Source organism: Macaca mulatta, chromosome 13 (assembly GCF_049350105.2).
Source record: "Macaca mulatta isolate MMU2019108-1 chromosome 13, T2T-MMU8v2.0, whole genome shotgun sequence".
NCBI lineage: Eukaryota > Metazoa > Chordata > Mammalia > Primates > Cercopithecidae > Macaca > Macaca mulatta.
The window spans coordinates 53871029-53881958 of record NC_133418.1 but is presented as its reverse complement, the minus strand read 5'-3'; the positions used below and the strand labels follow the sequence as shown (position 1 = coordinate 53881958).

The following is a 10930-nucleotide window of genomic DNA, read 5'->3' as shown; positions in this document are numbered from 1 at the left end:
CACCATGTTGACCAGGCTGTCTTGAGCTCCTGACCTCAAGTGACCCACCCACTTCAGCCTCCCAAAGTGCTGGGATTACAAGCGTGAGCCACCGAGCCCGGCCTGCATTCATGTCTTTCCTCTGCCTTGTAGCTTCTGCTCATTGCTAGTTTCTTCCAGTGCCCTGTGACGGCCCCTCCAGTCTTTCTCTAACTCAGGGCCTTCCAGCTCAACTTCCTTCTGTTAACAGCCTCATCCCCTTGCTACTTCCTGGTTCAAATTCTTTCCCAGAGAAATGGTCTGATTTTCCCAGCTCATCTCCTTGCCAAAACCAACCAGAGATCCCCAACCGGCCTTGTTTTTGTCACCTCCCATTTCCTCTATTGGTGAGGGAGGGATCCCCTGCCCTAAATACGACAAGATGGCCAAAACACGACATTTGACACTGGGCAGGTGAGATTGACAGCAGTTTACTAGTGGGGAAAGATATCACAAGCCATGCAGGGCCACACGGGGTCACCCTCAGGAGCAGAGTGAACCAGCCAGGGCTGTGGGAGGCAGGCCTTGTAGTAACAAAATGATGAGGTGCCCTGGGTTCCTTAGGAGGATGTGATTGGCTTTTTTGAATAGTTTATCAGGCTGGCAGATAAGTGAAATCCATTAAGTAGAAAGCTGGGTGGAGTGCAGCTGGTCCCAGACGATAGGAAACTAGCCAGGTGAGGACCGAGGGCAAGGGCATATCTGGTGAGAGGCAGGGAACTTAGGGTTAGGTCTTTGGGGCCCTGTGAGGCATAAAATGTCACAGCAGCACATGCTATTTCAGGTCTTACAATACAAGCCTGTACCCTCAGCTCTGACCCATTTGCACCCAGAACAACACACTGCTGGTCACAGTCATTTAATGAAGCATCTTTTCCTGTGGACCCTAATGAGGACCTGTGCTCACTCCACTCTCCCCTCCTCTCTGTGGTGGCTGCTGCCTGGATTCCTGCTTTGGCCACTGGACTTGAGATTTGGAATTGATGCCTGTGGAACTGGGTCTCTGTGAAGAGCGGAAAACCTGTTGAAACTCGTTCTTGGGAATTGAGCTAGAGACTAGAAGATTGTCCAGTAAACACCCAAGAAGAAAGACCACCAAGATCGTGACATTGGAGACCTTGGAGACCTTGCTCTACTTTATTTTAATAAAAACTAGAAATAAGTACTAGTCACATTTTATGGCATTTCCAGGGCTGGAACTTCCCTAGTCCTTGTTATTTTTGACTCCCCAGATGTTTCCTGATGATACTCTAGAACTTCATGTCCAGCAGAGGAGACCGCCTTTCCCACATATTCACCTGGACAACCAGGAATGAAAAAGTGCACGTGGAGTGAGGCCTTGACCCAGGCAGCATTTTATTCTGAGGAAGCTGGAAGGCGAATTCATGAAGGCACTGAAGGCTGCTTCCCACGCACAAGACACGGGAAGACAGGAAATGCAGAAGGAGGAGGAGGTGCCGGGGAGGTGAGGACAGAGGCTGGATGGACACTGGGGCGGAAGGCAGGGCTGGGCACCCGGGTGTACTAAGTGAGTGGAAGGAGAAGGGAGTCTGGGTACTGGCCGAGTTCTGAAGGAGATACAAGTCCATGTCAGCCGCTGACTTGAACCAGAGAAGAGGTTCAGGCTTTAGATGATGTGGATGAAGAAGCCACTGAGGATATACCATGAGCAGGATCTCCAAGAACAGAGCTATTCCCACTGCAAACACAGCCAGCTGCCAGCTGCCAGCACAGCTAAGCAGACACGTGGAAATTCTAGAGGGTTTGGCCAAGAAAAGCCCTGAATGACAATATCAGCAGAATTGCTTGGTTGCTCTGAAATAACTTTGATGTGATGAAGCTGAGGCTTCTCTGAAGAAGTGGAAAACCCCAGGTGTTGTCCCGGATTACGGGTCTTAATCCTCCTTAGCAGGGCAATTGGAACTTCTAAATCCTCTCTACCCACCCCTCCCACTTTAACCTGAGTTCTCCTTTCCATTCCAGCTGCCTCCATGGGGTCAGAGAATTTCCAGCCAAGACAGATGGACTCCAGAATGCCACTGTGGGACAATTTTGAAGCAAGAAAAATTAACGTGCAAAGTCCTCCTGGAGTCTGGGGGAGAAAGAGGCATTTCCTCATGTTTGACAAGCGTTGGAGTTCAAAGAGTGAGCTTGGGAGCCTGTTCTGTCACGGTTCTGACGGGATGTAGGGTCGCTTACAGATGAAAAGAAACGTTTTGTCACATTGGGCATCATTCCAGGCCTGAAGCGAGGAAACCCTTATATTGCCACAGTGTTCATTGTTCCCAGCATTGTTGGGCTCACCTGGGATCCAGAACCTACCAAGAGGGAGAAATAAGGATGGATTTACAAAGTGGAAAACCAAGAAGAACTTATTTCCAGTGAAGAAATGAGTTAACTCAACCCCAGCTTGAGTCCTAGGGAATGGCATAGTAAATGTCTGCACCCAAGCCTAAGAGGAAGGGGACTAGCGGGACTTAGACCTCTAAGCTTTCACTCACGCCCCAAGTCCAGGCAAAACCAACCCACCACTCTCAAGTCCCTACACAAACCCACACTGTGAAGACCTAGACTCATGACAGGATCCCTGCTGAAGCCGGCCAGGTAGAAGGCCTTGCTGCCACACCCCAGAGGGCGTGGAGGGCCCAGATCCCACAGCCAGTTAGTGACAGGATTGCGCTAGATCTTGGTTGCAATGCTCCTGTCACCCTAGCACAGGGAAGAATCAGAAACCCTGTCTCATGGGGAATATCGCCCCAACTCCCTTCATGCCCTGGCCATGGCCGGGGAAAGTCAGGCTGGCAGGGAGGGCTCCAGGGACTTACTTCGCACTTTGGACCTTGTCGAATGGCGTGTCATCCACCCAGAACCAGTCCCCTTGCATCCCTGCTTTAGTCAGGCCAATCCAGTAGGTGAGTCCCCCCGCTGTTTTATACAGAAACTCCTATAGGAAAGACAGGTTAAGCAGAGGTGCGGTCACACTCCGAGCTTGATCACCTGTCTCTGGGTGTTCTTCACCTGTGCTCACTGACAGCCCTGACCCACAGATGCACTGCACACTGGCCTCTCAAGCCTCTTCCTGCCCTTGCCCAGAGCCCAGATTTCATCTTCCAGATTATGATGTGTCCCTGCCCTGCAGCTAACAGGCTCAGGACTTAAGCATTTCTGCCACTCAGGAAGCAGGTGCTGAAGCACAGGAAGGCCTCAGCTGAACTCCAGAGCATGGACCGCAAGAGAATGGTTCATATGACAACACCTGAATCCACATGCGGCACTGTGCTGAGTCCTCCATATGCATTCACTCCTTTCCTCTGAGGCAGGTGCCATCACCATGCATGTTTCAGCACGTGAGGGCCAGTGAAGTTTGCCCAGTGAAGTTGGGTATTCCACCCAAGCTGCTAGGACTAGTTAGTTGGCAAGGTTAGGGCTCTAGAACTACTCCAGAGCCCAGGCTCTGACCTGAGCTGCTATCCCACCGCCCAGATGAAAAGGGCCTGCCCAATTTCTGCCTCACCAGGCAGGAGACTTCTTGAGTCACGTGGAATCATTAATGCTGTTCACAAATATTTCTTTTTTTCTGGGCACATGGAAAGTAGCTCCTCTCTGCCCTGTTCCAGGAGTACTGGAATCCAGGATCCTCCCAGTCCAGGAGTACTGCATCACTTACTTAACTTACTTAATGTAACTTACGCCAGTGAAATGTAAGCAAAAATGAGGTATGTTAAATCTGGGCAGAAGCTTTGCACAATATGTCAAGTTCCCTTTTCCTGCCCCAGCAATTGTGGAAACATGTTCAGATAAAGACTCCTTCGGCCTGGGTCCTTGAGTAGCCATAGTGAGCACAGCCCCCTTGCTGGCCCTTATTGGACATAGTACTGAGAACTCCTTCTTCATTAGGTCATCAATATTTGGGGATTTTTGTTCGCACAGTATAATCTTGCCCATCCTCCCGGGCCCAGTGCTCATATGCCCCCTTCCCAGAGCCCACAGGCACAACACTCACCTGCTCACTCTCTGAGGTCACCGAGGTCAGGTGTGAATTCCTGGACACACAGAACTGCTGGGCACTATACCAGGTCTTTGTGACGAGAGAAAAGTAATAGAAGTTCCCCTTGAAGTACTTCCAGCCTTGAGAAACCACCTGTAGAATGTCATCTAGAGAACAAGAGGTAAAAGTGAATACTGGTATTCTTGATTTCTTGGGGTGCTGGCTTGGTGGGGGCACTTGAATGAGGTCTCAGAGACAGCAGCAAATGGAGCTGTGCTCTGGTGTCCTTGGCTCCTTGTGTAGGGGATTTGGGACACTCTTTCAAATCCTGAAAGTCAGACAGAGACTAATAGAGTGTCTGGGACTGGAGAGGTTAGAATGCAAGAGGATGGACAAAGAGTGTCTTTCCCATGAGGGGAAGCAACCCTCCATCGGCCATGACAAGTGGCTGAGCCCCTGGACTCTAGAAAGGAACTTGATGAGAAATGACTAGGTATGGGCCAGGGTGGACAGCCCCTAATGCTTTTACATTCTGCACTTTGGTGTGGGAACTCTAGCTGGACCGTGGTCTCTTTTCTCCTAACTGCGCCTAAGTCCTTCCCAACCTCAAGCCCTCCCTCCTTAACTTCCTAGTCCATGGCTGCCCCTCTCTTCCCCCCGGCCTCCTCCCTAACCCACCAGCCCAGTGACCTCAGGTCTGGGACAGGTAAGATCCCATGGGCCGCTGGTCAGCTTCAATGTAATTTTCTGAGTCACTTACTTTGTCGTTTGAGCAACTTGCTCATATTGTCCAAGCTGCCCTGGAGTGCCCGGATCTTTGTATTCAAAGCACTGGCTTTCTCCAAATCACTTTTTAACTCTGGGATTTGGGCATTTAAGGTACCGACTTCTTCCCAACTTCTTGTTAAGATCTGGATCTGTGCGTTGGCCTTCTCCACACTGGTTTTTAACTTCAGGAACTGAGAACGCACATAACCCAGGCTCACATTCACCGTCTGGATCTGAACGCCAGCTGCCTCCATGCCATCGCTATTCTTTTTAATTTCAGAATCCAAGGTGCTGATGTTGTCCACACGACCTTTCAGCAACTGGACATTGGTCTTTACATCTGATATGTTGCCCATAAACCGGGGATCTGGGATTGAGAAAGTCAGGAGGTCAGCTGAGGGGAGCCCCAGGGACAGGAGTGGGGCTGTTGTCAGGTCGATCAAAGGAAGGGAAGAGAAGGAACAGGCTGAAGCTTCCCAAAGAACCAGGACAGTCCAATGGGCCACCCCAACCCTCCAATCATTCATTAAGATACAACAAATGTGCAATGGGCACCTACCATGTGCTAGGAACACAGGTGGATACAGACAATGGGGAGATGGATGAAACACAGGCTCTCTGTGAGAAAATTTCACAGGCAAGCAGAAGCAGGGGTTAGAAACCAGTCCTGAAATTTCTCTGAGTGTTCATGGAACATTTGATAAAGGGGTGCCCTCCATGAGCCCCATCACTCTCCCCAGAACTTGATTCCCCCTGGACCCCACCCCTTGGTTGCCATCCCTCTGCTTTCAGAAACCCCTGCAGTGGCTGTCTGCTAGGACAGCACCACTCCCTCACATCTGTCCATGGGCCCCTCTGTGACCATGGGAAGAGCCAGCCACTAATCTGGAAGTGGCTTCTTCTCCAGAGAACATGGAAAAGGAGATTACAAAACTGTTTCTCCCCTTCCCTTGCCCTACCCACTTTCACATTCTGCTCAGGTCCCAGGCCTGGGTACCAGAGAGAGGATCAAAGATAAACCAAGAGGCTCAAAGGTGAGCCCTGAGGAAAATGCCATGCTAGAGGCCAGGGGTCTAGGATGGGGGAAGGGGGACTCTGCTCAGAGCCTACAAGTCTAAGACCAAGTATGTCCCGAGGCCACAGAGGGAGAAAACCAAACCCAACAGCTTCTCGGGTCCCCTTGCTCCGCTTGCTGGAGCCCTGGCAGGAGGAAGAAGGCTCTGCCAGCAGCAAAGGGCATGAAGCCTGACAGAGCCAGAAGAGGAAGAAAGATAAACCCCGCAACACCAAATGAGTAGGAAGGCTCCCTAGACATGATTTTTGCAGGGACAGGAGAATGAAGAGAGCACGAACGGGTCCTGTTGAGGGGACTGAGTCATGGAGATCTGTTGGCTCGTTGGTCAGGCTCTCCATCTGGTGAGTTGGGGCCAATGACACATGAGGCTTAGTCCTTCACAGGGTCAGGAGACATTGCACTGTCAGGGACTGTCCACAAGGCTCCAAATCCAAGGAGCAGAGCTCAGATTGGTGGGGGATGGAGGGAGAGAAAATAGCACAGCATGAAAAACTAGATAAATGTTTCCTGAGGACAAAAGAATGTATCCTTGAGCACCAATGTGCAAATGCTGATCCCAATAATCTCCCAGAAATTGGGAGGGAAAGAGCATCAGCTCACCGTACTGGGGGCGGCACACCCTGTTACTGCACATGGAAAGAGGAGAAAGGAGACAAATGAAAGTCAGAGGCAGGAGAAACCTGGAGAGCAGGGAAGTGGTCTGGATCTGGAGGGAGCCAGCTGGCCACAGAGAGGGGCTAAGCCCAGACGATGAAACATGAGGACTTACAAAGGACAGCCTGCAGCAGGATGGAGGCGACCAGGACCAGCGTCAGGCAGATTAATGCAGCACGGACTGTGGGTGTTTTCCCCGGGAACAGAGATGGACCAGACTTGGGAGGAGGCTCTGTTGGAAAAAGAAGAAAATGTGTGTTGAAGGAGTAGCAAAGGGCAGGTTTGCACACAGAACACGGAGCAGGTTCTCAGCAGTGACTGTGGCTTGCCTCGGGGCCAGAGGGAGATGTTCTGTTTGTCCACAGTGAAGTGTGCATCAGGGACCTCCCTCTCGGCCGTCATCCTGAGTGCTCACCCTTACCCTGGAAGCACAAGTGCTTCTGGCTGCCTGTCTCTCCAAGGGCTCTTATCTAGAGGAAACAGGAAGTCAGTCCCACACTAGGTCACCATATCATCCCAACTTCCCTATTCCTGACTAGATACCTTGTCTGGCTTACTCCCCTCCTCAGAAGTCTGAGCTTTCAGAAAGAGGCCATCTGTTGTCTTCTCTGGGAGTCTGTTACATAGATACATTAACCATCTTGCCCCAAAGCTATCCCATTTCTCTTGTAAGATTCTCTTCACCCATCCACCCATCCATTCACCCCACAAATACGGACTGAGTGCCTTCTAGGTACTGATGCTGTACCAGGCATAGGGCCACAGCGATGAATAACTCACAGTCCTTGCACCAAGCAGCTCACAGTCTGGTGGGAAAGACAGACATGAGCAAATAAATTGCACAAGAGACAGATGTGCCCAGTTGAAAGAAGCGTGTGAAATGGAATAATGGGAAAAAAACTGCAGTAGAAAGATAAGCATATGCCAAAGGATGGAGCTTAAGATAGCATGGAGTGCTTGGCAAACTGAAAATAGTGGCAATATTGCTGGAACATAAAATATACACAAAAATGTGAGGAAGGGGACTCACATAGGGTGGAAGAGGCACCTGGGGTCTGATTATGAAGATCCTTCTGATCATGTCAAGGAGCTTCACCTCTAGCTCGTGGGTGACATGAGGCCAATTAAGGACTTCAGGCAGGAGAGAGACAAGGACAGGGACACTGTAAAAACATCACTCTGATCGTGGTGAGGAGCACAGACTGGTTGGGGGAAGCCAGGAAGCAACCATTGCAATAGAATATTCTGCTTCCCGTTATTAGCGCATCTTGGCTGATACAATATTCCTTTATAATATGCAACTTGGAGATTCAAAATGTAAACCTAAGACTTGAGTTCTCCTCCCTGCTTCCTGTAGCATGTGAGCTTTTCAAACAAAGTAGGGGTGCTCAGCAACGTCAGACTAGGAATCTTTCTGTTTCTCTCTCCTCTCTCTCTGTCCACAACTTCCTCTCTCCTTGCTTGTAACCCTGAATAGAGAGTTCCATATGTGCAAGAAGCTCAGGGCACAGAGGAGCCTATTTGGAGCTCAGTGAAGGACTACATTTTCTCCTGGGTGACTTCTCATGCTTTGAAGAAGTCTGCCAAATCTGAGAAATTTGGCACATGGCAGACTCTATAAAAATATTTCTTGGAATGTAGGAAACAGGAGAGGAAAGAGGGAGGGAAGGAAAGAAAAAAGAAGGAGGTTGGTCCAGATAATTGGAGGATGGGTGAATGGATGAATGAATGGATGGAGGATGCATGGACGGATGGGTGAATGGTAAGTGACTGGGAGACTTGATAGCTAATCATGCCACTCTGATGTTTACACAGTCTGTGGCCTGGGATCTGCCTTCTAGAAGCTACTGCTTCTTTCCGCTATCTCCAGAAGTTCTCATTCATCTTCAAAGCAAAAGCATAAGGGGAAGTGTGATTTATTCCTTACTCAGGAATGAACAAAAGCTCTGGCCGCAGGACAAGAAAGCTGTCCTGGGCCTGCTGAGGCTGAGCCAGTAGAGCTGGATGACAGGCTGTATCAGGGACCAGGGTTAGAGGTTAAGCTAGCAGGGCCAAGGAAATATCTACCTATGCTTTCAGGGGCTCCTGCTGCCTTTGGTACTTGGGAGGATGGTGGCTGCACGCTCAGCCCGTGCCCATGTGCAGCTCATTGTAGTTACAGGCCCTCGATGCTCTCTCTCTCCAGTTAACCAGGCCTCAGGCTGGAGTCACTTCTCAGACTGGATGAGGGAACCCAGAGGGGACCCCACACTGGGAAGCTCTGGGAAGGAAGCCGGGTAACAAAGATGGTGTCTCATTTGTTCTGTCTCATTGCTTCCCTACCTGCTGTCTGCTCTAAATTTTGATGTTCGATAGTCCCAAACCTCAGGGTCTGGCTCCACCTCACTGCCTGCCTCTGAACGCCCATGAAGATTCCCACTCTCTTCAGGTGGCTCGTGTGGTTGCAGAGCGTTGGTTCTGTCAGGGCTTAGACAGGATTAGAATGTTCCACTTCTGGACTCTCATGCTCAGGACCCAGCCCAACTCCAGAGCCATCTCTGCCCTTCTGCTCCTGACTCCTGGCCCTTCATCCACAGCCTGTCCTATTTCTGGGCCTGGGGATAGAGAAGAATCCAAATTACTTAAGACCCTGGTAGAAGAGGCCTTGCAGGGGTCCTGGTCTCCTCCTGCAGCATTTGAAGGAAAGAAGCTGCCACACAACATGCCTTGGGAGTGTCTTGTCCCTTTCCCCTAGGTCAAAAAGTTGGGTTTTCTCTGCTGGTTTGTGGCATGAGTTATTCTTTATAGAGCCCCCAGACGCCCTCTCAGTGGTCCCAGGAAAGGATAAGGAAGCCTCAGCAGGCTGGGCCCATGGCATAGGAAGAGGCTGCGCCGATGGCATAGGAAGGGGCTGGGGCAGGGAGCATTTAGTCCAAGTGATGGAAATGGAGGCTCAGGTAGGTAGAATACTGAGAGGCGAAAGGATGATCCAGCATGAGGAAGCTGAGCAAAGGCATGGAATCCTGGGTTGTGGGCCCTCTGGGGTTTCAGAGGACATGGATGTAAAAGTCCCAAACCATAAGAAGTTTCATTTCCCACTTTGTGGAGAGGGAGGGAGTCACGAGCCGTCTTCCTATAAGCATGCTCATCTGCAGGTATTTCCTGAGTATCTCTCCTGTGCAAATCTCTGGATGCTCTATCTGGCACCTGGCCTGACAGGAGAAAAGACAGAGAAGCAGGCAGGTGCCTTGGCCACACTTGCCAGTCAGGAAGGCGGGCGGCTCTCCTGGGCACTCAGGCTTCTGAACCCTCCTCTTCCAAACAGAAGAGGAGCTCTGATCAGACCTAGTGACCAAAAAAATCACTTCTGTGGTGAGAATGGGAAGTCTGTGCTCATTTCTTTCATTTCTCCTCTTCCTGTGCTCCTGGGGTTCTAATACTTTCTCTGGACAAGGACAGAGGAAGAAAACAGCTTGGCCACTTTTTCCCTTTCTCTTGTTGGGACTATGGTTGGGACCAGCCTTATGCTTGGAGGAGGACCATGGACTTAATCAGCAAGACTGGAACAGAGACCTGGGTTGTTTGAAATGCTCCAGCAGTGCCGAGAGTCATCTCCCGGGAGGAGTCACCCGAGTCCCTCAGTCAAGTCATGGAGGAAACTAGAGTGAACACCGAACTGCGGAGTGGGGACAGGGAAGGAGAAGCGAGGGAGGAGGGAGAATGACTCTGAAATGAGAGGGGATTACAGCTGGTCACACCTGGCTTGCAGGCCTCAGAGGGACTCCTGTGATGCAATGGGGGGATTTGGCCCACAAAAAATCAAGGGATTCCATGCCACCCTCTGGACATGTGCCCTGGGCACAGGGGATAGGGCAGAGAAACCAAGGAGCATAGGTGGCATCACTTACTCCTCTAGAGTCCTGCTGTGCCCTAGGTACCAAGACACAGCAAGGAAAAAGACAACTACAGACCCCGCCCTCAGGAATGGTTTTCCTGTTGTTGAAAAAATATGACATCCTTAATGCTGGGGAGAAGGGAAGTCTCCCAAGACTAAAAATGACTGACAACACTATAGGGACCTCCCCATGTCTCCCTGGACCCTGATAATGGGTTCCTTTTTTATGACATTGTATAAGGATAAGTCTCTTTGGAACAGTGACAATGAGCCAGACCCTACCGATCAGGGTATTTCACCCAGTGCCATCATAAATAGTGTGATATGTAAATGGGCTGGCAACCTAGCCACATGGAAGAGCTGCTGTGTACCCGGCAGAGAAGGCTGCTCCAAATTACATTGTAGGTCAAAGAACTCATGCCTATAGCTTTAGTGAGAGGGGCAAATCTATGTTAGGAAAGTAATGAAAGGCTTTTAGGAAAAAAAATGTGCAGTTTCTTTTAAAATCTTTTATTTATTATATAACTAATGATATTAATTATAGAAAAAATCC

At 50.2% G+C, this 10930-nt stretch overlaps 1 protein-coding gene across 1 annotated transcript; it reads right to left on the bottom strand.

The window, feature by feature from the left end:
* Positions 1–503: 503 nt before the first annotated feature.
* On the bottom strand, positions 504–6958 carry CD207 (CD207 molecule). Its single transcript, XM_001100466.5, has 6 exons — positions 6833–6958; positions 6619–6735; positions 4767–5141; positions 4022–4173; positions 2844–2962; positions 504–2336 (listed from the first exon to the last, which is right to left on the bottom strand). The coding sequence occupies exons 1-6, from the start codon at positions 6903–6905 to the stop codon at positions 2186–2188; spliced, it is 987 nt and encodes a 328-aa protein (XP_001100466.4). The 5' UTR covers positions 6906–6958; the 3' UTR covers positions 504–2185.
* Positions 6959–10930: the final 3972 nt, after the last annotated feature.